General features: G+C 38.6%; 7 protein-coding genes across 7 annotated transcripts; 4 read left to right on the top strand and 3 right to left on the bottom strand.

Moving 5' to 3' along the window:
- Positions 1 to 438: 438 nt before the first annotated feature.
- Positions 439 to 1,209, top strand: MONOS_9276 (uncharacterized protein; the record flags this gene model as incomplete). Its single annotated transcript, XM_067879759.1, has 1 exon — positions 439 to 1,209. One exon carries the CDS (start codon positions 439 to 441, stop codon positions 1,207 to 1,209), a length of 771 nt encoding a protein of 256 aa, XP_067727888.1.
- A 238-nt stretch (positions 1,210 to 1,447) lies between these two features.
- Positions 1,448 to 3,538, top strand: MONOS_9275 (uncharacterized protein; the record flags this gene model as incomplete). The annotated part of the gene is made up of 3 exons (XM_067879758.1): positions 1,448 to 1,454; positions 1,514 to 1,954; positions 2,166 to 3,538. 3 exons carry the CDS (start codon positions 1,448 to 1,450, stop codon positions 3,536 to 3,538), a joined length of 1,821 nt encoding a protein of 606 aa, XP_067727887.1.
- A 255-nt stretch (positions 3,539 to 3,793) lies between these two features.
- Positions 3,794 to 6,210, top strand: MONOS_9274 (uncharacterized protein; the record flags this gene model as incomplete). Its single annotated transcript, XM_067879757.1, has 4 exons — positions 3,794 to 3,935; positions 4,220 to 4,525; positions 4,967 to 5,513; positions 5,586 to 6,210. The coding sequence occupies 4 exons, from the start codon at positions 3,794 to 3,796 to the stop codon at positions 6,208 to 6,210; spliced, it is 1,620 nt and encodes a 539-aa protein (XP_067727886.1).
- A 3,004-nt stretch (positions 6,211 to 9,214) lies between these two features.
- MONOS_9273 (putative cyclin-dependent serine) lies at positions 9,215 to 13,307 on the bottom strand. The gene is made up of 9 exons (XM_067879756.1): positions 13,188 to 13,307; positions 12,989 to 13,118; positions 12,719 to 12,925; positions 12,488 to 12,656; positions 12,333 to 12,404; positions 12,152 to 12,231; positions 11,238 to 12,016; positions 10,174 to 11,189; positions 9,215 to 10,117 (listed from the first exon to the last, which is right to left on the bottom strand). The coding sequence occupies exons 1-8, from the start codon at positions 13,304 to 13,306 to the stop codon at positions 10,244 to 10,246; spliced, it is 2,502 nt and encodes an 833-aa protein (XP_067727885.1). The 5' UTR covers position 13,307; the 3' UTR covers positions 9,215 to 10,117; positions 10,174 to 10,243.
- Positions 13,308 to 13,867: 560 nt separating this feature from the next.
- MONOS_9272 (uncharacterized protein) lies at positions 13,868 to 14,275 on the bottom strand (the record flags this gene model as incomplete). Its single annotated transcript, XM_067879755.1, has 1 exon — positions 13,868 to 14,275. The coding sequence occupies one exon, from the start codon at positions 14,273 to 14,275 to the stop codon at positions 13,868 to 13,870; it is 408 nt and encodes a 135-aa protein (XP_067727884.1).
- A 228-nt stretch (positions 14,276 to 14,503) lies between these two features.
- On the bottom strand, positions 14,504 to 15,001 carry MONOS_9271 (uncharacterized protein; the record flags this gene model as incomplete). The annotated part of the gene is made up of 1 exon (XM_067879754.1): positions 14,504 to 15,001. The coding sequence occupies one exon, from the start codon at positions 14,999 to 15,001 to the stop codon at positions 14,504 to 14,506; it is 498 nt and encodes a 165-aa protein (XP_067727883.1).
- Positions 15,002 to 19,334: 4,333 nt separating this feature from the next.
- On the top strand, positions 19,335 to 25,861 carry MONOS_9270 (uncharacterized protein; the record flags this gene model as incomplete). Its single annotated transcript, XM_067879753.1, has 2 exons — positions 19,335 to 19,443; positions 19,530 to 25,861. The coding sequence occupies 2 exons, from the start codon at positions 19,335 to 19,337 to the stop codon at positions 25,859 to 25,861; spliced, it is 6,441 nt and encodes a 2,146-aa protein (XP_067727882.1).
- Positions 25,862 to 25,989: the final 128 nt, after the last annotated feature.

Raw genomic sequence — 25,989 nt, 5'->3', positions numbered from 1 at the left:
AATCTTCAGAAACAGCATTTACTACAGAATTGATAAATGTTCAGAATGGGATGTTTCAGATGGAACATGTGGGTGATTCTTTTTGAAAAGTCACAAATGTTTAATATTCAAAAAAATCAAAAATTTCATATCTTGATCATATTTCGGTTCCCGCTCATACAACTTCACAGGAATGTGTAAAATAGCGTTGTCAAATTATATACTCCGCTTTGGTAAAGTTACATGAGCGGGAACCGAAATTTGATCAAAATATGAAATTTTTGATTTATTTGTAAATTAAATATTTGTGACTTTTCAAAAAGAATCACCCATGTGAACTGGGCAAAGACTATCTCCACAGTTTCCTTGTTTTCATTTTCTTCAACAAATGAGATTTCCTTGACACTTTTAGAGTTCACTTTTGACAGAGTTGAAAGAACAGTCAGCGGAGCAACAGTGATGTCATTTTCCAATGACAAAGCAAACATTAATCTGAATTCGAGCACTTTTGAAGGATGTGGAAGCACAAATTCAGAAAATGGAGGATCGATGATGTTGTGCATTGTGAATGAAAACGAAGTGAAAGTGAAAAGCGGATCTTTTGATGGATGCTTTTGTTCAGCAACAAATGGACTTGGCGGAGGAATCCTCCTTCGACTATTGAATGAAAATCCAAATTTCCTGATCTCTTCTTCCTTTGGGATAAACACGGCTAAGTGGGGAAAAGATATCTTTGTTCTTTCTCCGAATCTGGAAGTGACTGCAAAATCACAAAAGATCTCGTGTGTTACGGCATCGTCAGATACTGCTGACAAGGTGAGAGGATATGAGAATGGAAACGCTAGTGTGACCATTCCTCTGTGCATCTATCTCCTTCCCACCCCAGAAGAAATCTTTGTGAGCAACTTCGAGGCATCTAACCATTCTCATTGCGGAATTGTCCAATTCCCTTGTTTGACAATGAAGCTCTCACTCGCACGATTAACAGGAGAAAAGAAAGTAGTTGTGAATGGAATGATTTTGATGAGCGAAGAATTGGCATTTGCTGGACAGAAACATGAAATCCGAGGAAATGATGATCAAAGTGGCTGGACAGTCTCTGATTCAAATTCAATTTCCAATTCAACGATGATTTCAGCAAGTGTTGAAGCAGAATTATCAAAATTTGTGTTCTCTTTTCCTCCTTCTCTTCCTCTTCACTCCATTTTCATTTCTTCTTCCTCTTCATAACTTCCCACATCTCAATGCTATCTTTCTCTTCTATATTTATCATCAGACTTGACATTACTGTTCTTGTCAGTTGAGTCTGGAAAAATGGCTGTTGATTCGTTATCTGTTTCATCAATTAATTTGAGTGGAAATCCATTGATCTTATTGCATGGAAGCAGCACAGAGGCCGAGTTTATGAACACTCAGTGGATGAATATGACGAACAGCAATTTCACAAAAATGGAAAGAGCAGCTGGAAATGGAGGGTGTGTGAGCATTGACAATAGCAATGATGAATATAGGAACACACAAATAAATATTGAAGAATGTTCATTTGACGGATGCTCAGTGCTGGCTGATGAAAGAAGAGGAGGGGCTATTGATGCTCGGCTGAAAAAGAATACTCAAATGAATATTATTTCGTGCACATTCAAGGGATGCACTGCACCAGCAGAAGAACGGAAGATTGGGTTTGGGGGAGGGATGGCACTGAAGCTGATTGATGAGTATTCTTCATTTGTGATTTCATCCCCTGTTTATGAGGAAGACAAGCCGAATGTTGCAAGATATGGAAATGACCTGTTTGTTGAGTCATTCAACTTGACAAAGAGCATCACAAATGTCTCTCTTCCATTTGTATCTGGACATCTGTCAGATATTTCGTTGGATTCCATGAGAGGCTTTGATGGAAGTGATACAGAAAATGCCATCCCGCTGGTGTATTTTTGGAGAACTTTTGGCTCAGAGATATTTATTGGCAGCAAAGGTTGTGATGTGATGTATGTATGTATGTATGTATGTGTGTGTGTGTGTGTGTGTGTGTGTGTGTGTGTGTGTGTGTGTGTGTGTGTGTGTGTGTGTGTGTGTGTGTGTGTGTGTGTGTGTGTGTGTGTGTGTGTGTGTGTGTGTGTGTGTGTGTGTGTGTGTGTGTGTGTGTGTGTGTGTGTGTGTGTGTGTGTGTGTGTGTGGATTCTCAGATTATCCTTGTCTGTCAATGGATCATTCGTTGACAAGACTGCCCGAAGAAAATGAAAAGAATATCAACATCATTGGAAAAGGATATCTGCAGAAAAGTATTGATGCGAGTGGAATATCAGTAAAATCGGATGAGAGCAGCATGTGCTCATTCGAATGTATCTCATCGCTTGAAGGAGCAGAAGGAGCAGTAATGAAGACTGATGGAATTGCCATTTTCGAACTGATGCAGTTTGTGATACCATCTTCATTCGCAAGTGGTGTGAATGTTTTGATGCATGTTGGCTCAAGCGAAAGATTATTGACTCTGAAGGACTGTTCATTCTCAAAAAATGAAGAGAGTGGAGAAGAAATGATGAACTATGGGATGATCAAAGCAGATGGAGGAGCAGTTTTATTGGAATTTGCATCAATGCAATCACGTTGCTTTTCAAAAGATGTCATTTCTGTGCTATCATCAACGATTTTGAGAATCAAAAACATTTCGATGAAGAGCATTGAGCTGGATGGAGCAAGCGGATTGTGCATAGCAAAGAGTTCAAGAAGAGAGAGCAGAGAGAGAAATGAAGATAAGCAAGATATTGTTATTGAATGGAGCTCATTCGAAGAAGTCACCAAGAACACAATCAGTAATATTCCCATCATTCGGAATGATAACGATGAGCCTTTTAAAATGGTGATTCGAAACACAACGATGAAGGGATGTGGTGGAAAGAGGTGTGGAAAGGGAGGAGGGATGTTTTGTGTGTTGAATGAGAGAGGAAGATTTGACTGCTCATTTTGCACGATTTCTGAGTGCTTCTGTTCAACAACCGGAAGAGGTGGGTGGCTGTTTCTGGAATTCACCTCGACAGCTGAGCAGCCTCTGAATTTTGTGTTGTCGAATTTCACATTCAAAGGTAACTCTGCATTGAGAGGGAGAGATGTGTATGTTCGATGCCACTCAATTGATGCACAAAAAGTTGAAGGGCAATTCTTGCTGGATTTCAGAGCACCATTTGTGAAAGAGCTGGCGATGTGGGACTGCACAACAGATTCCTTTCTGGATGAAGAAGATCTGCTCCTGAGGGTTGAGAAATATCTGAGTGAGACGATATTTGTGTCATCAGTTGCAGACAATCGCGCAGACAGCAAGCAATGTGGAGAATTCGACACACCATGCCACTTATTGAGCTTTGGAGTGCGGCACATCATTCTATCTCTGTACTCGCAGCTGTTGATCTTGGGGCAAACAGAAATTATTGGGAAGTGTGATGTTCTTGATGTGACTATTCGCTCATTGCAATCTCCCTCAGCTGCTTTGGTGTGTCTGAACTCAACAATAACCGATGAGGGAAATCTTGTCACAATCTCAGAGAAAGTTCGGATTGAATGATTGAAATTCAATTTTTGCCAGTCGTTTTTGTATTCAGGCAGTTCCATTGTTTATGAAGCAAATGGACAGCTTTCTCTTTTATTTGTCAATTTTTCTTCTGTGGTGGAGTCAGAAAACATCGAATTTGTTGTTCTCAATTCAACATTGTTGAGCATCGAAAATGGAATTCTTCATGTTGATAATTGCTCAATCTCATTCCTTTCATTTAATAAGTCTTCTTTTCTGTTGAGCGTGGATCAAATTTCGTTGACAAACATGAAGTTGGAACAGATTGAATCAACAAGATATGTTGTTGAGATTGGGCAGTGTGGAAGTGTTGTGCCGAATGGAATTGATGCTGATGGAGTGAAATTGTCAGAAGGTTGCATCATTTCGATTGACAGCTCAACTTCTGTAAGTGTTTCAGGAGGAAGCTCTTCATTCAACAATAGTTCGAGGAATTCAGAAGGAGCTTCTGTTCTTTCAGTTTCTTTATCATCATCTCAAATAATGCTTTCTAAATGCACTTGTTCAAACTGTTATTCCGTGTTTGATAAAGGAAGCATTATGGATATGAATAATGCAAAGGGAATTTCGATGGATTCATGCCAATATATTGGAGTTCCTGCAAAAGAAAGTGAAAATGAGAGAAATAAAAATATTGAAGAAATATGCAAATGGAATGGATCACTTGCAATTCAGCGAATTATTCATTGGTGATGAAGGATGTGATTATTTCTGATGCTTCATCAGGTGGATTATCAGCGTCCGCTGGTAAAGTGACGATTGAGAAAGGAGAGTTTTTGAGTAACAATACTTATATAGAAAAATATCCTTCTCTTCATAGAAACATCATTTGCTCAGATTTTGCCTCATTGACCATTTCGAGTTTGAAAGGAGGAGATGGAGTGAAAGACAATTCTTCTTTTTGGCATCTGAATGATGGATGCACATTTGATGGAATTGCAGGAGAAAGGGCATCACCTTTCTTTATCCCAAAACTGGAAGGTATTTCTGTGAATGAATATGGAAGCAACATTTTTATCTAATTCAAGGGATCTCTGTTTGTGCCAAGTGTTTTGTCATTCAGACTTGCGTATGAAACAGGAGATGTGGAGTTGGTTGAGATACATCCATTTGAGGAAGACAGTTTCACATCAGAAACAGAAGTTATTGGAATAATCCCATCAGATAATATAACAACAATTGCAAATGAAACAGAGGTGTCAGTGATGATATTGCATGGAAAGCAATTGGCTGCAACATCTCCGCAAATACTGAAAAACAGAAGTGAGTCCAAGGTTAGCAGAGATGAAAGGATTTCTGAAAAAAGAAAAGAAGGAAAATCTTATTGGTCATTGATTATATGTGTTGTGACTGTGGCAATACTGTTAATCGTTTCAATAATATTCATTATTCGACGGAGGAAGGCAAAGAATGAAAACAAAGATCTGAGAGAGATTGTAAATGACACAGTAAAGAAGGACCCGAAGGCATTTGAAATGATAACGATGGAAATGTCTCCTGAAGATCAGTGGAGGAGAGCAGAGAGGGAAGCAGAAAAGAAGAATGAGGAGAGGATCAAAAAGAGAATGAATGGAAAGGAGATGCAGTATTCTGAGTCAGAAGAGTATTTGTTGAGTGAAAATGGCTCCACAGAATATATTTTGGGGAGAGATTCTGACAAGATTCCAGAATGGGCACTGGAGAAAGCTGATGAGAAGGAAGAAGATACAAGAAAGCGAACACCGTCACCATCCATCTCATCCACTTCAACAACTGATTCAGATTCAACATTTGTTCGAGGAGAGGATACGTGCCCCACCACTTCGTCGATGTCGAATCTGGTGGATCCAATGGCCTGTTCATCGCCTCATGAGAAGCTGATTGTGGATCTGAGGGATTCGATGTTCATGCTGCTTCATGGAAGGAATGAGAAAAAGGAGATGGCGATTGGCTCTTTGAAAGAAAGAGAGATGACAGCTGCACAGATTCTGTTTTGGGTGGCGAATGGAGCACTTCATTCATTTGATGAAGAAAAAGAATTGCCTTCGCTGGTCAACCTCAGTCCGCATGTTGTACTGTTTTCCGAACATATGGTCATCTGCATTGCGCTCCACTCAGACTGTTCTTCAGATGATTCTGACTCTTCGTCCATCTCATCAACCACAACTATTGCCACCTCTTCCTCTGATTGCTCTTGTGCGAATAGGAACGGCAGAGGATCGCCTCCGCCCTCATCGGCGTTTGAGGATGAAGATGATTTCAGGAAGGAGTGCATGCGATGGAAGGCACCAGAGCTGCTGAGCGGCGCAAAGAGGCACGCGACAAAGAAGACGGTGGTGTTTTCGATCGGGATGATGGTGTGGGAGTGCCTGACGCTGCAGATCCCGTTTGGGGAGTATGAAGCTGAGACAGCAGGGCAGAAGATAGTGAATCACGAACAACCGAACATGTCTTCTTTGAAAGAGTCGAATTTCTTTGAAATCGTCCGGGCTTGCCTGTCTGCTCAACCACAGGATAGACTGAGCTTGGCAGGCCTGAAGCGAGAGTTCATCTTGCACTTGCCTCTAGGAGCAGCAATTTTGACGATGTCTGATACAATTGACCTGGAGGAGACAACAGAAGATGGTGAACACACCACGAGTGTGAATTCTTCAGATATTGCAGGAACTTTTCACTCAGAAAAGTGAATATTGAGTTGATGATTTATATGTTTTGAGTTCCATTTTATTTTGTAAATGTTTCAATTGTTATTATTTTTCATTTTGGTTCAACTCAACAATTCGACTTGTTTGTCTTCTTTTTGTTTCCATGAATTGTCATCCTTGGATCAATTTCAAATTTTAACTGCTTCAAAAGCAGAATTGGTCTGCTTGGTAAATTTTATATTTGTGTATTTGAATCAATAAGCATTGTACGTATTGCTCTTGTTGTTACAGTTCATATCCTGAACACAAACTTATTTTTTTTTTTTTTCTTTTGTGTCTATTAAGAACTTACAGTTCAGTTTTTTCTTTTTGGAATATGCGGCTGATCCTTTTTGAAATCATACTTTCGTTCGAGTTTTGATCAAAATTATGTATTCAATGGGATTTTGAAAAAAATGAGTTGAAACAGGGAACACTTATTGTTCATGATGTTGTTATTGCAGAAACATATTAATTTCAAAAATCCCATTGAGATTAAAATTTTGATCAAAACTCGAACGAAAGTTTGATTTCAAATATGATCAGCCACGTATTGTGATTTCACATTCTGTTGGGATTATGAGAGACTTCGATTTGTGTTGTTTATCCATTTTGTCACAATTGTTTTTCTTCTTTTGTTTTTCACAAATAAACTTTTTCTTTATTGGATCCAATTACAACATTAGATACTGGTAACAAATCTATTTTTTATTTGAAACTCAAAATGCGAATATTGTTACACCTTCCTATTCTGAAGTGATATCTGAGCCAATAAATCACAGTATTCAATTATTCAACTGGTTTTTAAAATCCTCTTCTTTTTTTGTGTTATGAAATGTGAAACATTCCATGTGAAAAAAAGGATGTGGTGAAAACGAAGAAATGAGATGTGAAGAAAATCTTTTATACTTTTGAGCTTTTTTAATAATCATTATTATCATTATTATTGTTTTTATTGTAATTTTGTTTGTTTGTTTGCTTGCTTGCTTATTTACTTGTTTGCTTCAATTCAAGAATCAAAAAAAAATATTATGATCTATTTGTATTATTTCAAAAATGAAAAGTACTCTAGAAGTTAAATGAAAAGAGGATCAGAAAAAATAACAGAGAGCAATGTCTTCACGCAAGAACAGGAAATACCACAGTTGGCTGGCGCGAATGGCTCACATCGTTGTGGATGGAGTTGTTCGCATAACGGACGCTATTAATTCCAAGGAATTTATTCGCACAGGAATAAAGAACGCAGTTAGAGCGCTGAGAAAAGGAAGGCTGGTAGGAAAAGTGGGCAGAATTTTATCAGTAGTGGGCGAAAAGGAGCAAAGAGTTTTGGATATTATTCACATCGAAGCAAAGTCTGGAACATGTTAAATTTTTAAAAAAACAAGAGAATTGGTTTGTTTTATTTTTATTTATATGTTTTATTCATTTGTTTTAAAAATTAAAAATGTTTAAAACGACAAAGATGTTGAATATGCACCGTTCACAGAAGTTTCAATGTCTTCTGCATATGACATTGTTGAGCGTCACTCATATCTGAAGAACGGAACGCAGAAGAATTTGTACATCAACAGACTGGCTGTTTCCTGCAGAAGTGTTTTAAAGCCCTGGTATAAAACACTCGACGAGCTGCATGAAAATCACAATTCCAATCCAGCCTTGATTGTTAACATCGTTTAATCTTCAACGCGCATTCTGAGAAATTCAATACAGCTTATTGTGCAGACAACTGATTAGAAGACAGGTTTTGCCATATGACCAACTGAGAATAATTAATTCAACATTCGTGGCAGCTGTTGCAGCGGACTGATATGACTTTCCTTTTGTCATTTTGTGGCCAAGTGAAAACCTGCCAGAGGAGCAGAAAAGCCTTTTATCTCCAACGCTTGAGATATAGGAAAATGGAAGCGGCTGGATGGACAATGAATGCTTCAAAATGAATGCCCTCACCATTCTTTTGCATTCCATCATCGAAAGAAGAAAGCTCATGTCATTAAAAAGCGAACACATTCTTCTCCTTCTTGATACGCATGCATCTCGCACAGATCCATCAATCTGGCGAGAATTCCAAAAACAACAAGTCGACGTTTTAACCTTCGTGCCACACAGCACACACCTCTGTCAACCACTGGACAGAGGAATGTTTGCTGTGTTCAAATCTGAACTGACAAACAGATTTGAGGCTTCATTTTCTTCTTTATCTTCCTCCAAACGAGCAGCAATTTCGGACGTTCTGCCTCAAGCCATCCACACTACATCATCTCCTTCCGCAATTCAAAAAGCTTTCGTCTGCACTGGTGTTTTTCATAATACTTCTGGGCCTGTTCTTTTGAAACTGCCCGAATCATCAATTTTCCCTCTTCCATCTCGTAGATGCAGGTTAAACTTTAATGGAAAAGTGATAACCAACGATAATTTTTTTGAGAAATGTGGAAATTATATGAAAATGAATATCGAAACGAAAAATGATATCTAAGAAAAAATTAAAAATGAAATGAAAACTGTTGTGGATGAAAAGAAAAAACAAGAAGAAATGATCTTCATAAAAAAAAAAAAAAAGCGATGATTCAGTTGATGAGAAGAAAGTAATTTGTTAAATCCAGCTGAAGGAAAAAGGAAAGTTATCAGAAGGTTTAATTCTGATTTTGTTTTCTTTTAATTATGTTGTTTTTTGAACTTTTAACACTATTTTTTTTTTTTTATTTTTTTTTATTTTTTTTTATTTTTTATTTTTTTATTTTTTATTTTATTTTATTTTTTTTTTTTTTTTTTTTTTTTGGATCAGAATAAAGGAAAAGAGTGAAGACAAAATCAAAACATTACACATTTTTTTTTTACAATTATTTATTTCAGCCTATAGGGATTGTATCAAAAATATATATTTCTGAATAAAAGCGGCTAAAATTATTAATTCAAAAATTCAATAAAATGAAAGAAAAATGAAATGATAGTTGAATAAAAATGGTAAGTTTTGTATAAACCGCTTCCTGAAAATAAGACGTTAACATGGTTCAAAAAAAAAAAAGTCAAGCTAATTTCAAAATAAAATAAAAACAAAAAGATAGAAAAATATTGTGTATGTGGATAAAGAAAAAATAAAACATAGTTCAAAAAAAGTAAGTGCATTTTTGTTGAAAAAGTGAAAAATGCGATTGACTTTAACACAACAGAGAGAAAAGTTCAAATTGGTTAGAATTGTTGTGATAAAGAATAAAGACAAAACATAGATTTAAAAGCAAAATTCAATAAAAAAATACTTAAAAAAACTGTAATTGAAATTTAAAAAAAAATCTTAAAAGATATTTATAAATGAAAAAATCATCAGAACATAACGAAACATAATTCTGAAGCAAAAGAAAAGTATCCGATTTGAACATGGATCTTCATAACACGAAAAGAAGACTTATGGTTGACTTCAACGAGAATGTGCTAAAGAAAAACGAATAAGCTTAAGTTTAAAAAAAGTCTGATTTCAAGCAAATCATGAACAAATTGTAGGGGGCGTGAAAAAACGACATACGAATAACAGATATTTATAATGCTAATGTAAAAATAAAAAAAAGAATACATAGAAAATATCAAAAGAAAAAGCAATATTTATAGATCAACATATCGATTCATTAGATAAGAAAACTCAGCAAAAGAAGCTCTGAATGTTGTGCTCTCGATAAGGAAAACAATACAATCGCCAACCATCTTTGTGGGGAAACTAAACAATCCAACGAGAAAAAAAAAAAAAAAATAACACTAGAAGGCATTGCACTTCTGTCAAAACGTGTCTGTTACTGCATGAATACTCTTCATCACAATTCTCCTTCTGTCCAATCATCTCAGCTTCAATCACTGAAAGCATCAATCGAAGCATTCATTCAGCTTTATGAACGCAAACATCGAAAAAAATAAATAAATAATACTTTTTAACATGCCAAAAAAATTTAATAAAATTACATAAATTCTGAAACGGCGTACATTCTCTAACCTAAAAACAGTCTAAACAAAACTTCTGCAAGGTTCTTACATAAAAATACAGTTGTAATATTTATGTAGCATGAAGCTTCTGTGAATGCGATGTATGAAGAGCATGAGAAGAAGGATTGCCAGGTCGAAGAGGAACACGAAGAAGTGAAGATGATGAAGATGCTGTCACAATAGATGAAGAAGGCGCTGCTGTTGTTGATGATGAGGAGGAGGAAGAGGAGGAAGAGGAGGTGGAAGAGGAAGAAGAAGAAGAAGTTGAAGGAGCATTGAACATAGTAGCAGATGAGCCCGTTCTTGTGGAGGAAGCGACAAATCGCGTGTGGAACGAAGACGAAGTGTTGAGCGATGCAACAGACGCTGACGAAAGTCTGTTTGACAGCGGAGAGGACATTCCTGAAGACGGATACGAACGAGGCGGGGAACCAGGAAATGGCATTGGAGAATGAGAGAGAGGCGGAGAACGGGCGGGATGAGGACTCGGCGAAGAGTGGTGAGGAGATAAAGCAGAAGATGCAGAAGATGCAGAAGATGCAGAAGAAGAAGAAGAAGAAGAAGATGTATTAGCAGAAACAGAAGGGAGGCGAGAGAAAGAAGAAGATCCAGAGAGGAGATTGGATGTGCGGGAGGAGTTTGAAGAGGTTGGTCCGCCAGACAGCGTGCGAGACAGCCGGCGGGCAGAAAAATGAGAGGAGGAAATGGAAGATTGTGGAGGAGAGACAGAAGAAGGGAGAACGGATGCAAAAGAGGAAAGAGAAGCGGCAGATGACAAAGTGGCTGTGGGAGCTGCCAAAGAAGAAGAGGAAGAGGAAGAGGAAGAAAGAGTTGAGGCTGATGCTGACGAAGAAAGAGAAGAAACCGAGTTGTGTGGAAGATGAGGAAGAGAAGAGCGAGAAGAAGAGCCTGTTGACAGCAGCGAGCCAGCAGAAGAAGTCGAAGAGAGAATGCCCTGTTTGTGAGGAGAGCGAGAAGACGCTGCAGAGCTGGCATTTGAAGCAGCTTGGGCAGAGCTATATGAGGCAGATGAATTAAGAGGCAGTGCAGACGATGAAGATTACATGGAATTCGAAGACACTGTGCGTCTTTGTCGTGTTTGTTGTGACTGAGGCGGGGGAGAGGTAATGGAATATCGTGAGGATGGCTGAGGTGTTCGGGAGACTGCACTTTTCTTGGCTGGTGGGCTTGTTGAATGGCCTCCTGCAGAAGAAGAGGAGGATGTTGATGTTGATGATGATGTCTTTCCTTGAGTTGAATTTGATGCATTTGTACCTGAAGAGGAAGACGAAGAAGAAGAGGAGGAGGAGGAGGAGGAAGTTGAAGAGGAATTGCTTTGAGCAGCAGCTGTTGTTGCATTTGAAGTCGAAGTCGGTGAAGTCTTTCCATTTTCTGCTCTTTTGTCGCCAACAGGAGTCAATCGAGGCACAACCGGCGGACGAGGAACTCCACATTTTGCCATCAAACCAGGGTTAGCCAGCTCAGCCAGTGCGTATATGTCATCAGGCGGGGCATAGTCGTTCTCTCGTGCTGCTTCTGGATGCTTCTTCAGGGCCTCCTGATATACCAGATGCGTCAGACGATCCAGATTCACATATGGCTCGTAGCTGAAGTTGAATCTGAGTGTCGGCGGGGCGACAGGCTCAGCTGCCTCGTCGTGCAAGGCAGAGAGATACGGGTGGGCGAGGCATTCTTCCACAGAGGGGCGTTTGGAAGGGTCGAAGCGGAGCATCTTGTCGACCAAGTCGCAGCACTCGGCAGAGGCGCGGATGCCTTGCCGCTGGAAGTACTCACTCCACCCGACTTTGGTCTTCGGTGGGAGTGATCGCACATACTTTTTGGCCTTCATTTTTTTAAAAAATAATTATAAATAAAATAAAATTGTAATTATAATTAGATGAAACATCATATTCAAACAAGAAAATATGATAAATTTCAACATTTGTAGATTTTTTTAAAAAATAAGCAGTAAACACACCCTTTCGCTTTCAATATCCCGCAGATCTTCTTCTGTTGGACTTCCTAAAACGTCAATGATTAGACGTAATTGGTGGAGATCTTTTATCATTTCCAAACATTATAAAATTTGTTAACAAAAGAAAATATAAAAAATATAAGTTTCAAAGTACAAAAAAAATGACTTCAATTTATATTCACACAATCTCTTCCTGGGAATAATGGCTTGCGCGTTATCATCTCAACTAATATGCATCCGACTGACCAAATGTCCACTATCAAAAAAGTGTAATGCAAAATTTTGTTAAAAGAATTTATTTGTTTTATAAAACACCATTTCAATGTTTTTGAAACAAACCTGCCTTCGTGTAGTGCCTCCATGTTAATATTATTTCAGGAGCACGATACCATCGAGTTGCCACATATTCAGTAAGTAAGTTTTTCTCTTTTTCATCAGATGGTCGAGCAAGTCCAAAATCACAGATCTTCAAGTCGCAATTACGATTCAGTAAAATATTAGATGGTTTCTTTTTTCGGTTTCACATAAGAAAAATATAATTGTCAAAAATAACTGTATAATTTCTCATACTAAATCTCTATGAAGAACATCTGCTGAATGAATGTACTTTAATCCTCTAAGAATTTGATATAAAAAGTACTGAACATGATCATCTGAAAGTGTTTGTGGAGAAAGAATCACTTGATATAAGTCAGTGTCCATTAGCTCACTTATCCAATAAATATCTTTAAAATCCTGGAACCTTGGAGGTTTGAAAATGTCTTTTATCCCGGCAACCTGAAAATAACCACAAATGAAAAGATGGAGGAATGTCGATTAAAAAATATTATGAAGTTAAACGTTTTCATGATCCATTTGCGACAAAATTCTCATTTCTCTTAAAGTTCTTTTGAGGTCAGTTTGATGAGAAAATGCATTGGTAGTACGTTTAACAGCAACTCTTTCTCCTGTTTTTAAATCTTTTGCAGCACTAAACGCAAAATTAAAAATTCGTAATCAATGAAAATTCTTTTTCCATTTTACTGAAAGAAAAGCATACACAACAATTCCATAAGCTCCTTTACCAACAACTTTAATAAGTTTGTACCGATCAGGCACCTTAAAGTCTGTAAGTGAAATTGAATTACTTGAATGAGACTGCGATTTTCCTTGACTCATTAAAAAAGAATATTTGATCTGATAGCCCTTTATACATATAAAGAGAAACTTTTCATGTTCAAAGAAGTGAAAAACTTTGAAAATTTCGTTCAGAGGATAAGCTCTAATATGTGAGTATAGCACAGATGATATATCTTTCATCTGTTTAAATTTTTTTTTTAAATCTTTTTCGTAGATTTTAAATGTAGAAAGGTTGTATTTAAAAAAAAAAATCAAAATATAACTCCATTAATCAATTTTAATAATTCAGTAATCTGACAATTGAATTTAAAAACTGCCAAAGGATAAACAAAAATCAAAAATTAAATTTGAAAAAAGGAATAACAAAAAAAAAGCAAAAATAAAAACTAAAAAAATAAAAAAAAGAATTAAAATTTTAACATTCTCTACAAAACTCATTTAAAAGTTAAAAAATAAAAAAATAAAAATAAAAAAGGATTAATAACCAACAACTCATTTGCAAATAAAGCCAATCAAATTAGGTTTAGTTCAAATACAAAAAGAAAAAAAGCTTCTGAAGCAGCAATCAAAAGAAAAGCAATCAAGCAACGAAAGATAGCTTTAAGACAATGAATACTCTTCTTCCTTTTCATCAACGAAGCTTGTATTTGCTGAATTCGAATGAAACGAGGAATTATCGCTCTTCAGCAAAAGAAGCTCCCTGTCTGATTCCACTTCTTTGGCATTCCCAGAACACTCTGGAATGATCATTGCTTGGATGCCTTCAAGGCGCCTCCGCTCTTCTTCTTCTTCTTCGCTGAGTACGACTTCCTTGCTGCTTTTCATTTTCTCTTCCATTTCGTCAATCTTCCACTCGATTTCCAGCTCGCTTTTGCTCAAAAGCCATCGCCATATCATCTGCCTCCTCCAGTTAACAACCCTTTTTTCAACGCATGGCCTCATCACTTTCTTCAATTCTCCATCAAACGCTTGGTTTGAAAGTGATCTTACCACACCTAATGACTTCATATAACTGTTTGCCAAGCACAGTAACACGCTGCTTGAAAATATAATCGCTAAAATTATCACTTGCACAATAATCAAAACGGCAATAAACGTTTGGCTCATTCTTGATCCCGCAAACAAAGCAATAACCATATTGCATAAAGAGAAGACAACTAAAATAAATATCAAAATATCAAAACAGTTATTACTGAGATGAAATTTGGCTTGGTATTTAGCTTTGTTGAATTCTCTTTACGAAATGCGCTTGAATTCGGCAATGACTGCTTTCTGATCTTCTCCGAGCGATCGATCACGCAGGTACATGTCCGTGCGAATTGCTTTTTTTGCCAAATTCAACTGTGTTTGCGTTGATTTATTCCACTTTTCATTTGATCGAAGGCACGTCAAATATCTCTCATAACCAAGCATAAGGCTTGTGTAAAGATTTCTTGAAGGGACTCCATTTTTATCTAGAATCGGCGCGACATAGCTTGCTTCCCAAATATGACCAATAACAGCTTTCTGAGCATCTTTCGTTTCTCCTAAAGGCAGTTGCTTGTTTTGAAGATAGCATTCCGAGGAGCCAGAACATTCGTTTACGGCATTCCAAAACAAAGCGTTCTGACCAACGGGAAGGGAATGTGCAAATTCTTCCAATGAATCAGACGAAGGAAAAGAACCGCCAGTGTTCTCGAAGAGCTTTATGCATTTTTTCTTCTGCTTCTCCGGTAAAGCTTTGGCAAATTTCATAATTGGCAGAAATCTCTGACTTTCATCCTGCAGAAGCGTGCAATTATTCATGGAAACGAAATTTTGGTATTTAAGATACCATTAAATAATTTTTTGAGGAAGGATTTCAAAGATCTGAATTCAAAGAACTCGGTTAACGTGGCATTGATACAATAATGGAATCAAGGCATTTTTTGTTGTGTCAAAATTGTTTCAAATTCACGCAAATGCATGAGATTAACGTTATCCCAAAAAAACTCATTTGCATAATCTTTTGTTGAAACGAAAAAATCTTGATTCAGAAAAAACATTTTCTGTGATCCAAATAAAGAAATCAAATGAAAATCCAGAGGGTGATTGTCTATTGGAAAGACATTGAAACAAATTGAAACATTCAGAAAGTGATTTGCAACAAAGAGAGAAATTGAAAAAGCTGGAAAGTATTTGTGTTGTTAATATTGAAGCACCAAACAGAACCAAATTATTGAAGCTTGGAATAAAAATCTTGAATTGACTCGCTGAATTATTAGTGTGTCAATGAAAAACAAAAGTGATTGAGTGAAACTGCATACTTGGTTCAAAATTTCATTTCCCTTTTTTTGATTGAAAATGCTTTTGATCATTGATTATCAAGCTATCTCCGTATCAAATATCTGAATCCTCTTATAATTACTCCGCATTTCTTGTTTGACTTGCGGATCATTCAAAAAGTGAGATCTTGCTTTCCTCAAAAATAAAGCCAATCAAACTGTGAAGGCTTGCCTTACCGATCTTTCCTTTCAAAAGATTCTTTCTATTCTCCATAATGTTTGCCTGAAGTATTTTCCTCGCATCTTCAATGCCTCTGAGTCACAATGTTTTGGAATGTGACACATGTTCCAAAAGGTCGACTCAAAAGATGACTTAATCAGCGTTATTGTTTGCGGTGAAGATCGCAGAACATAAACTGCATTGTGAATGCATTTCCTTTGCAGAATCTCATAATCAAATGAGTTGCATAACTTCCTTTGTTCTTGGCTCTTACGAATAAATTGAACAGGTTATGTGCAACCTCATATTTTTGAAAAGCATTATCACAAACTGCAATACTCTTATTGTCACCAGTTCTTTATCTAATAGACGAGATATTTCTTCCCAACAAAAACAAATGGTAATTTTCACTGTTAAACATTCATCAAACGACTCACAAAAAACAGATCAAAGTGGAATTTTTGGCTAATTCAATCATTTACAACTGATAATACAACATGTCAATTGTTGAATTGGAGCTGAAATTGTGCTCAAAAAGAATATATGTTGAGAGGAACTAACATTTCAAAGAATGAAAAAAACTAAACTTCATTTTGGTTTTCAAAAGGCGCTCAAATTACAAAAACCAAAGTCTGAACGTTGTGAAGATTGAAGATAACAGCGGAGCGAAAGAAGGAAATTTCACTAATGGATTTCCAATCAATTTTCCATCATTTATCAAACATATTAGCAGCTGTGAAGAAATTGGGATTTATTCAATTCCATTCAAATTCGATTGATGATAATTATTTTCTAAATTAAAGCTTCATGGTTTGTTTGTTCTGAACAAATCTGTTATTATCGTCATTGAATCGCTTCAAAAAAGCAACCGCTTCCAATGGATTTCTGAGAGATAATGAAATCTCTCACTTGCACTTTTCGTCTCATTTCTTTGTTTGTGGTCCATGTTTGCTGTTCTATTCATATCTTCTTCCACTAAACAGAAATCCTCATCTTTTGAAGGGAAAATCATGAATGGCAAATCCTCTTTTATGAATTTTTGAACAGTTTTCATTGACATTTGAATCCAATAACAAAACATATAAGGAAATATGTTGGCAAAAAGGCAGTCAGTTTAATCTTCATTAAATCTTCTGAAAGAATGAAAGAAAGAAAATAAAGACATTCAAGTCATTGAGCAAATAACATAACATAAAGGGATTTTCGCACATGTTCAGTTTTTCTTTCAAAATCCGTTAAAATATTCAAAAAGCCATCAGCAATGGATTGATTTCGCATCATTTCGCCTGCTCATTTGATGGATTTGCAAAGAGATCGTATTTGAAAGTTCTCATTCATTGGCACTCAAAAAAACACTCATGCATTGCACATCACATGAAAATAACATCATCAAGCTCTTTCCTTATCTCAACTCCCAATAACCACAGGTGTTTGAGATTAGTTTACACATTGAAAAGAATGACAATCTTAATTTTCATATTCACAAGACCGTTGGTGAATGAATCCAGTCACACAAAACCATGATTGTGAAGATGCCCAATCAACAAAAGAAGAAGTTTTCAGCTTAATTAAAACTGGACAAACTTCAGCTGCTCATATTTGGCAATTTCAATATTTTTCATATTCAACACTTTCATAATGAGAAATGATCAAAACAGAAAAATATATTCTTGAAATGCAAATATTAATGAATATTAAAAAATGCCTCGAATTGAACTCATATGAGGAATTCACTGAACTTCTGATGCATTCCATTTGTGAGCGCATTTTCTCCAATTCATTTATTCAGTTACCAAGTTCTTTCAACTTTTCTTCTTCAACAACTTTTTCGAAGATGTGGTTCAAATACATGTGAAATTCTGTTGATAACGTTTTCAAGAACCAACAAAACTAATTAATGAAACATCGGAAGATATTCACAAAAAAAATTTGTCTTCTGGTTTTTGGAATGTTTTTCATCCTTGAAAACTCAGGTTCATTCAAATGCTCTTTCAACAAAATTCTATTGTTTGTCAATAAATTCACAGATACAGACTTGTGCAGAAGGAATTGTTTGGAATTTGTTCATTTGGATCATTGACGAATTGTTATTTTCACAATTAATCCAATTCCAGTCGAATAATTATCTATCTTTTTCTTTGATTACAACTGCTCATAATCTGTTTGGACTTTGAGATTGTCAAATTCTCGATTTGAAAGAAAAAGACTTTATTATCGAAATTAACTAAATTTGAGATTATTTTTTTGATCCATTATAAAATTGTTGATTCTCAACATTCTATGTATCTTCTCATTTTGTGGTGCCTCGCGTTTTATTTGTTGGTTTCTGGAAACAACATTGATGGAATTGAATTTTATTTTCATTCAACAACAATTTTGAGTTCAGAAAAGCAAGGATTATCATTTGAGCAGACAAGCAAAGAAAACTGCAAAAAAGGTGAAGTGGAAAATGATCATTCATTTTTTGTTGTCCAGAACTCAACAATTAACTTGTCTGTTCTTTCCTGCATCATGAGCATGGAGAAGTATTTTGCATCAGTTGATTCACCTTCGAAACTGGATTTGTGGAGTTGTTCGTTTTCTGTCCATCCACAATCAAAAAATCTGTTTTTCTGTTCAGGATGCCGAATATGTCTCTGCAACATTTCATTCAATTTTGTGGTTCATGATCGTCAATTATCATCTTTGATTGCACATCATTCAAAGAAAGTTCTTTCTCATTGTGGTGAATTGCGCTTGTCTTCTTCAAGGATTTCTTCATTTGAAGTTCTTGGAAATGACCCTTTTCTTTCTTCAAGTTGTCTTTCATCAATATCTGTGACTGATTCTTTGTTCGAAAACATCACTTTGCCAAAATCAATGAAAAAGTGCGACAATGAAAATGGATGCTCTGAGAGAGTTCTGGTGGAAAGAACAGTGATGATTGGTTGTGAAAGTCCATATTCTGGAGGCATTCTTTCGCCTGCGATGATCTCTTTTCGCTGCGGAAATTGTTCGTTTTTGAAATGCTTCACAACTTTCAACAAAAGACAAAATTTCACAGAAGGAGAAAATGTGTTTGACGATGACACATTCAACGTTCAGAGTGATGAAACAGGTGGTGCTCTTTATGGAGAAGGAAATGCATCAATAATATTGCATCGTTGTTCATTCATTGAATGCTCTTCAAAAACACACGGAGGAGCTGTTTTCATGATCGAATCTTCTGGAAAATTTGTGTCTGATGAATGCATCGTCAATGAATGTTCTGCGCTGGGAGAAACTGGTGGATATAGAGCTGATAACGTTTTTTCATTTCAATTAAATTTAACTTCATTCGCAAATTGTTCATCGGATTCTAAAACTTGCTTTTATTTCCCAAATGCAAAGAAATTGAACTTTGTTGTTTATTCATGTATTTTTGACAATGCAAGTTCGGATTTGTATTCATCAGTTACACACATCTGGCACGCAAGCACGTTGATATTGATTTCGAATTGCTTGATGCAGAATTGTGAGAGTGGTAGCTATGCTCCTTGTGTATTACTCGCAGAAGAAGATGCACTGAATAATCCTTCAATAAACATCAAATATTGTCTTTTCCATAACAATACAGAAAAAAATAATGCTTACGGACATGATATTCACATTGGATATTTTCGGCAGTGGAAGGAAATCGATGAAAACAATATTTCTTATTGTTATTCTTCAAGTGCTTCCCCAAGGATCACAAGGTGCAATGATGGATTCTATGAATGTTCGAGCATATCTGATCTGAGTTCGTGGATGACCAATAATGAGAATAATCATCAAATAACAGCCGATTATTCAGTTGGCATTGATCATGAGCAGTGTGGTTTTGCACCTTTCTGTCGTTCAATCAAATATTCACTTGAAAGAACAACAAGCAATTCGAACAAAACTCTGATCCTACGACCAAGTGTGTTCAAAGAAGAACAAATATCAATTTCATCCAATGAATTCAGCGTTTGTGGATTGTCAAAGAATGAATGTGTTGTGCAATCAGCATCATCATCATTATCTGTCATTAATATTGCATCTGGAACCTTTTGTGTTCAGAAAGTGACGATGCTGCAAGGGAATGCAGAGAGTGGGACAAGCATGCCATTTGTGGTGATGGATGGCGATGGATCGTTGACAATGGAGGAATGCGAAATATCGTCAGTTGACAGTGAATTGCATCTTGAGATGTCTTTCATGCAGATATTTGGAGGAAATGTGGAATTGTCAGGAGTTGGAATTGCTGGCATGAATTTCTTGTCTGACAGTTTGATTTCATTCAATGTGAATCGGTCTGGATCAGTGTTGTATGTGGTGAACACAAACTTCACATCGATTCAAAGGCTGTCAGGAAGTGGAGGAATTACTGAGAGATGTGATGCATCCTCGGGGAGTGTTGTTGTTGAAAACTGCCATTTTGAGAATGTGTCAGCAGGAAAAGATGGTGGTGGTCTGGCGATGGGAGGAGAATGGAAAGGAGAATTGATTGTGAATGGAACAACAACGTTTGAGGGATGTTGTGCAGGAAGTCTTGAGGAAAAGGGGAGAGGAGGAGGGTTGTTCATAAATGTTGATTCGACTGAATCGGATTTCACTATTTATGAGTCTGTGATATTTTCTGAAGAAAACCCAAACAGAGCTTTTCATGGAAGTGATGTGTTTGTTCAATGTGGAAGTGGGCTTTTGTTGGAAGAGATAATTGATCAAACATCCTTTGGATTCTTCAAAGACGGAAACTGCATGAATAATGAAGAGAAGTTGTGTGGATGCGAGGATGGGACATCATTGCCAATTATTCCACTGTGTGTGTATTTATGTGATTTTGAATCTCCCATATCAGTTGACGAAAGGAGTGGTGCAGATCATTCGCATTGTGGATATTCCGTTTTCTGCTGTTCAACAATCGACTTCTGTGTTCGTGAGCGAGTGAATGAGCTTGTGAATGCGATGGAAGTGATATCATCAGCATCGATCAAGAATCCGTTTGTTGTGCCGTTGTTTCAAACATCTCAAATATCAATTTCTTCTTCATCTGCATCATCTTCTTCGAGCCAATATCCCTTTGTGAATGTTTTCTTGACTGACAATATCTCCACTGACTGCCACAATGTTATTCAGTGTTCTGGAAGCTTTTCTCTGTCTTTCTTATCTTTTGTTCTTCCTCGTGTTCTTCCTTCCTCAATATCTTCGATTATTCAGTCATCAATCTTTCTCTCTTTGAGCAATATTTCGATTGCATTTTCAGCTGATTCTCTTGCAAGCTCTGTGGCATTTTCATTGATTCATGTGAGTGGAGGTGAATTGGAGCTCACAGGATTGGTTGTTTCTGAGGATGTCACTTTCACAGCACTTTCGCCAATCAACGTGAATGGAGCATCACGAGCGGCAGTTGAGGGATGCACATTGACAGAGATGGCAAACGAGGGAGGAAGTGGAGGATGCGTGAAAGTGGAGATGAGTGGTGGAGGAACCATATCGATCAAAAACACGAACATATCATCAAAGTGCAAAAACGAAGAAGGACTGAGAGGAGGAGGGATGATGGTATTAATTGGAAGTGGAGGGAGTTTGGAAATGAAAAATGTGAATTTGTCTGAATGTGAAGTTCCATCAGAGGATGTTGTGGATGGAGGAAAGGGAATGGGAGGAGGAATGTTTGTTGCATTGCCAGAGGAAATAGAGAAATTTGTGATGGAAGGTATGACATTTGAGGGATGCAATGCCTGGAAAGGGAAGAATCTGTTTGTTTCAGGATGGGATTTGAGAAAAGTTGTGAACAAGGATCATTTCAAATGGGAGATGAGTTCAGAGGAGTTGGATTTATTGGATGAGTTGTGTGGATGGGAAAGGAAGACAACAGGAGAAGAATATGTGATTCCGCTTGTTGTGTATTTGTGGGACAATTGGAGTGGGAAAGGGTTTGTTTCGAAAGAGAAAGGATTTGATTTCAGTGGATGCGGATATTCCGAAGCACCATGCTCCTCGGTTGACCACATGATCAAAATGCGATTCTCTCCAGTTGCTTTGGAGAAATCGATCATCAAAGTGGAAGAATCGACTTCACTCAAACATTCAGTATCCTTGCTGCCTTCCAAACCGTCTGATGAAAACAGGCCTTTGATTTCAGTTGAAGGAGGTGGTGAGGCTGTGCACTTGTTCGTTTCTGGTGATGGAGATTCCTCGGATGATGGCTCGCTGATCTCCAACTCAGTGAATGCTTCCTTTTCAATCATAATAATCGATCTTCCGAGCAGATGTGAGTTCCACAAATCATTCATCCGCTCTGTATATTTTGTGTCTTTCTCTCTTTGCAGGTTCATTCCATCTGACACCTTGTCTCCTTCTTCTTCTTCCTTGTGTGTGCTTGACATTGTGGAAGGGGATGTCTCCCTGGAGCACTGTGCACTTGTGACTTTGTCTCTGGCAAATCCTTTTCTGCGACTGTCAGCCAATTTCCATTCAGCGCACATGCACAACACATCGTTCATCAATTCGTCTGTTTCTTCTGACAGTTTCATATCAGTTTTCTCCTCTGAACTCCACTCAAATCAATTTGTTATTGGAGATTCACCCGATTTGCCAGTGGATTGCCCATCAATGAACATGTCGTCTGTCACAGTCGAGAATGTGTCGAGAACTGAGGAAGGATCAGTGTTTTTGGGTGTGGATGAGTTTGTTGGATTGAAGTGTGGAATGGAGAACTGCACATTCTGGAACTGCCTCAGCCGGCAAAGCAACAGAGGAGGCGGGCTGATGATGCGCATGAAGAATGAGGAGTCGAGCCTGGGAGTGAAAAACTGCACATTTGTGTTGTGTGCTTGTTCTGAGAGCACAGGGAGAGGAGGCGGGATGATGCTGGACTTTTGCGATCCAGATGCTCCCTTTCAAACCCCTTCCAAACCGCTTCTTCTTCACATTGCGGGTGTTCAATTCATGATGAACAGTGCATTCATGGGGAAGGATGTGTTTATCAACTGCCATTCGATCGATGAGCAGATCAACGAAACACTTTTCGCTCTTGACTTTTCGCAGCCTTCGCTGCGCATGAACACATCGATCTGTGGGAGCGACTCAGCACATTCAGACATCGATCTCATCCCGCTGATCACATTTCTGTACACGCCGCAGGTGTTTGTGTCGATGGAGTCTGAAGACAGCAACCAGTGCGGGAAGCAGGACAATCCTTGCCGAAGCGTGTCACACGGAGTGAGGCATGTGCAGGCTGGGCTGTTCAATGCGATATGTGTTGACTCATCGACTGTGGTGGCTGAGCCGACAGTCATCAGCGATCTCACGCTGAAGTCGATCAGCAAACAGCAATCAGCAATTCATTTCAATTCATCGATCGAAGAGGAGTCTGAGGGATCGTGGATCATGTTGTTTGAAAACGAGTGTTTGGTCGAAGACTGCTTGTTTTCGTTTGACGAGCATTTCTCAGCAGAGCACACAGCGATTATGAAGCAATTGAATGGATCGTTGGCATTTTCAGGCTGCACTCTGCAGTCATCGTCTGTTGAGTCCACTCTCAATTCGAGTGTTATTGTGGTTGAAGGAGGAGTGTTTGAGATGGAGAAGAGCTCGATGTGTGCGATGCGCACAACTCAACCATTGCTCCTCTTCAAGAGTGGGTCAGCTGCCACTCTGAACCAGATCGAGATATCCACAATAAAAACAACTGCAACTGCAATGATTGTTGAGTTGAGTGCATCAGTGAACATCATGCAGCTGGCTGCATCTGACATTCTGCAGCGTGGGGAAAACTTCATTTCTCTGACAAAGGGGAAGAATCAGCATGTGAATGAGAAAGATGCTGGAGAAAGGGTTGTTCTGCAGATGGGCATATCATCGTTCTCAAACATCACCAGCAGCAACAGCAGCAGCAGCAATTCCCATGTGGTTGAGTCGGGGTGTGAAAAAACAAGAAGCCAATTGTTGAACTGTTCGTTTGAAAGATGCTTCACACCTTCAGAGAAAGGGAGCTTGGTGGAAATATCATTTGGGGCATCTCTGTCTCTGCAGTCATGCGAACTGATTGGATGTGAGGATGGGCATCAGAGCGAAAAGAATGGAGCAGATGAGGATGTGTGCAAGTGGACTGGATCGCTTATTGATGTGTGTGAAGGGTTGCTGGAGATGAAGGACACATCGATCACAAACTCTTCAAAAGGCGGGCTGTCGATCAGTGGTGGAAGTGCTGTTATCGAAAGCTGCTTGTTTGAGAATAACAGCAAAAGAATCGAAAGATACAAGTCTGCAAGAAGAAATGTATTCTGCACAGGCAGCGGAACACTCAATGTTGTTGATTTGAAAGGAGGAGATGGATGGGAAAGAAATACTTCACTTTGGATTTTGAATGAAGGATGCAAGCTGTTGGGGATGGCTGCTGAAAGATCATCCGAGTTCTTCATTCCAACGCTGAAGTCAGTTGAAACAACTCAAAAAGAAGATACTGTTGAACTGACTTTCAGAGGGACGCTTCTTCTGCCATGCAATCTGGGATTCCAGATTGTGTCAAAAATAAACAATGTCAGCTCAATCGAGACTCACGCTTTTGCGGAAGATGAGTTTGTTTCTGAGGAAGAAGTCCAGGGCAAGATAGGTTCGTCTTTGGTAAGCTCTGCTCCAACAGAAGCAGAAGTGGCTGTGTGCATATTGTTTGGGCATGTTTCTAATCCATCGATAACAGAAACTTTTGTTTTGAAAAACAGAAGTGAAACACAAACTAGTGGAGAAGAAAAAATTGTTGAAGGAGGAATGAAAGAAAAATCATTTTGGCCTATTATTGTGATTATTATGGCCTTTGTTCTTTTTATAATTCTAATAATTGCGGTGATTTCAACTATTCGATGGAGAAAGGCAAAGAATGAAAACAAAGATCTGAGAGAGATTGTGAATGATAACATCAGAAAAGATCCGAAAGCGTTTGAAATGGTTACGATGGAAATGTCTCCTGAAGATCAGTGGAGGAGGGCAGAGAGGGAGGCAGAGAAGAAGAATGAAGAGCGGATCAAGAAGAGAATTTATAAGACGAATATGGAGCATTCAGAATCATCAGAACATTTGTTGAGTGAGAGTGGATCTACTGAATATATTCTGGGGAAAGATTCAGACAAGATTCCTCAATGGATGTTGGAAAAGGTTGATGAGAAAGAGGAAGAAGAAGAAGTGAGAAAGGGATCACCATCTCCGTCAATTTCTTCCACCTCAACCACCGACACTTCAGACACAGAATCCACATTTGTTCGAGGGGAGGATCTGTGTCCAACCACCTCATCCATGTCTAATCTAGTGGATGCGATGGCCTGTTCATCGCCTCATGAGAAGCTGATTGTGGATTTGAGGGATTCACTGTTCATGCTGCTTCATGGGAGGAACAAGACAAAGGAGATGGCAATTGGCACTCTGCAGGAGAGGGAGCAGACAGCTGCACAAATCCTGTTCTGGGTGGCAAATCTTGCGCTCCACTCCTTCGACGAAATGAACAACCCGCTCCAATCGTTGGCCAATCTGAGTCCGCACGTTGTGCTGTTCTCAGAGCATATGGTCATCTGCATTGCCCTACACTCAGACTGTTCTTCAGATGATTCTGACTCTTCGTCCATCTCGTCAACCACAACTATTGCCACCTCTTCCTCTGATTGCTCTTGTGCGAATGGGAACGGCAGAGGATCGCCTCCGCCCTCATCGGCGTTTGAGGACGATGAAGACAACAGGAAGGATTGCATGCGATGGAAGGCACCAGAGCTGCTGAGCGGCACAAAGAGGCACGCGACAAAGAAGACGGTGGTGTTTTCGATCGGGATGATGGCGTGGGAGTGCCTGACGCTGCAGATCCCGTTTGGGGAATACGAAGCAGAAGCTGCCGGGCAGAAGATTGCGAACGGGGAGAGGCCAACACTGTGCAGCTGCGAGGGCATTTCGCTCGGCCAGACAGCATGCGCTGCAATGTCGCAGCAGCCCCACAGCAGGCCCACGCTCCAGGAGTTCAAGAAAGTGTTCATCGCGCTGTTTCCGCCTGCCTCTGCCATGCTCACAGCCTCTGACGCAATCGACCTCGTCGATGCCGCAGGCATCCCCCCTCCCTCCGCTTTGCCTGCTTCCGCTGTCTCAGAGACGCTCACCTCGTTTTGACTGGCTCCCTCCAGCATTTGAGCCTGTGTGTCTGTGTGCCTGTGCACCACCCACCATCTGGCTTGCATCGCGCAATGAAGAAAAAAGGGGGGAAGGAAAAGAAGAAAGAAATATCAATGACAGTTGTT

This window comes from Monocercomonoides exilis (genome assembly GCF_001643675.1).
Source record: "Monocercomonoides exilis strain PA203 chromosome Unknown scaffold21-1407046, whole genome shotgun sequence".
Taxonomy (NCBI): domain Eukaryota; phylum Preaxostyla; order Oxymonadida; family Polymastigidae; genus Monocercomonoides; species Monocercomonoides exilis.
Note: the sequence above shows the minus strand (reverse complement) of the source record. Positions and strands in the feature narration are given on the sequence as shown.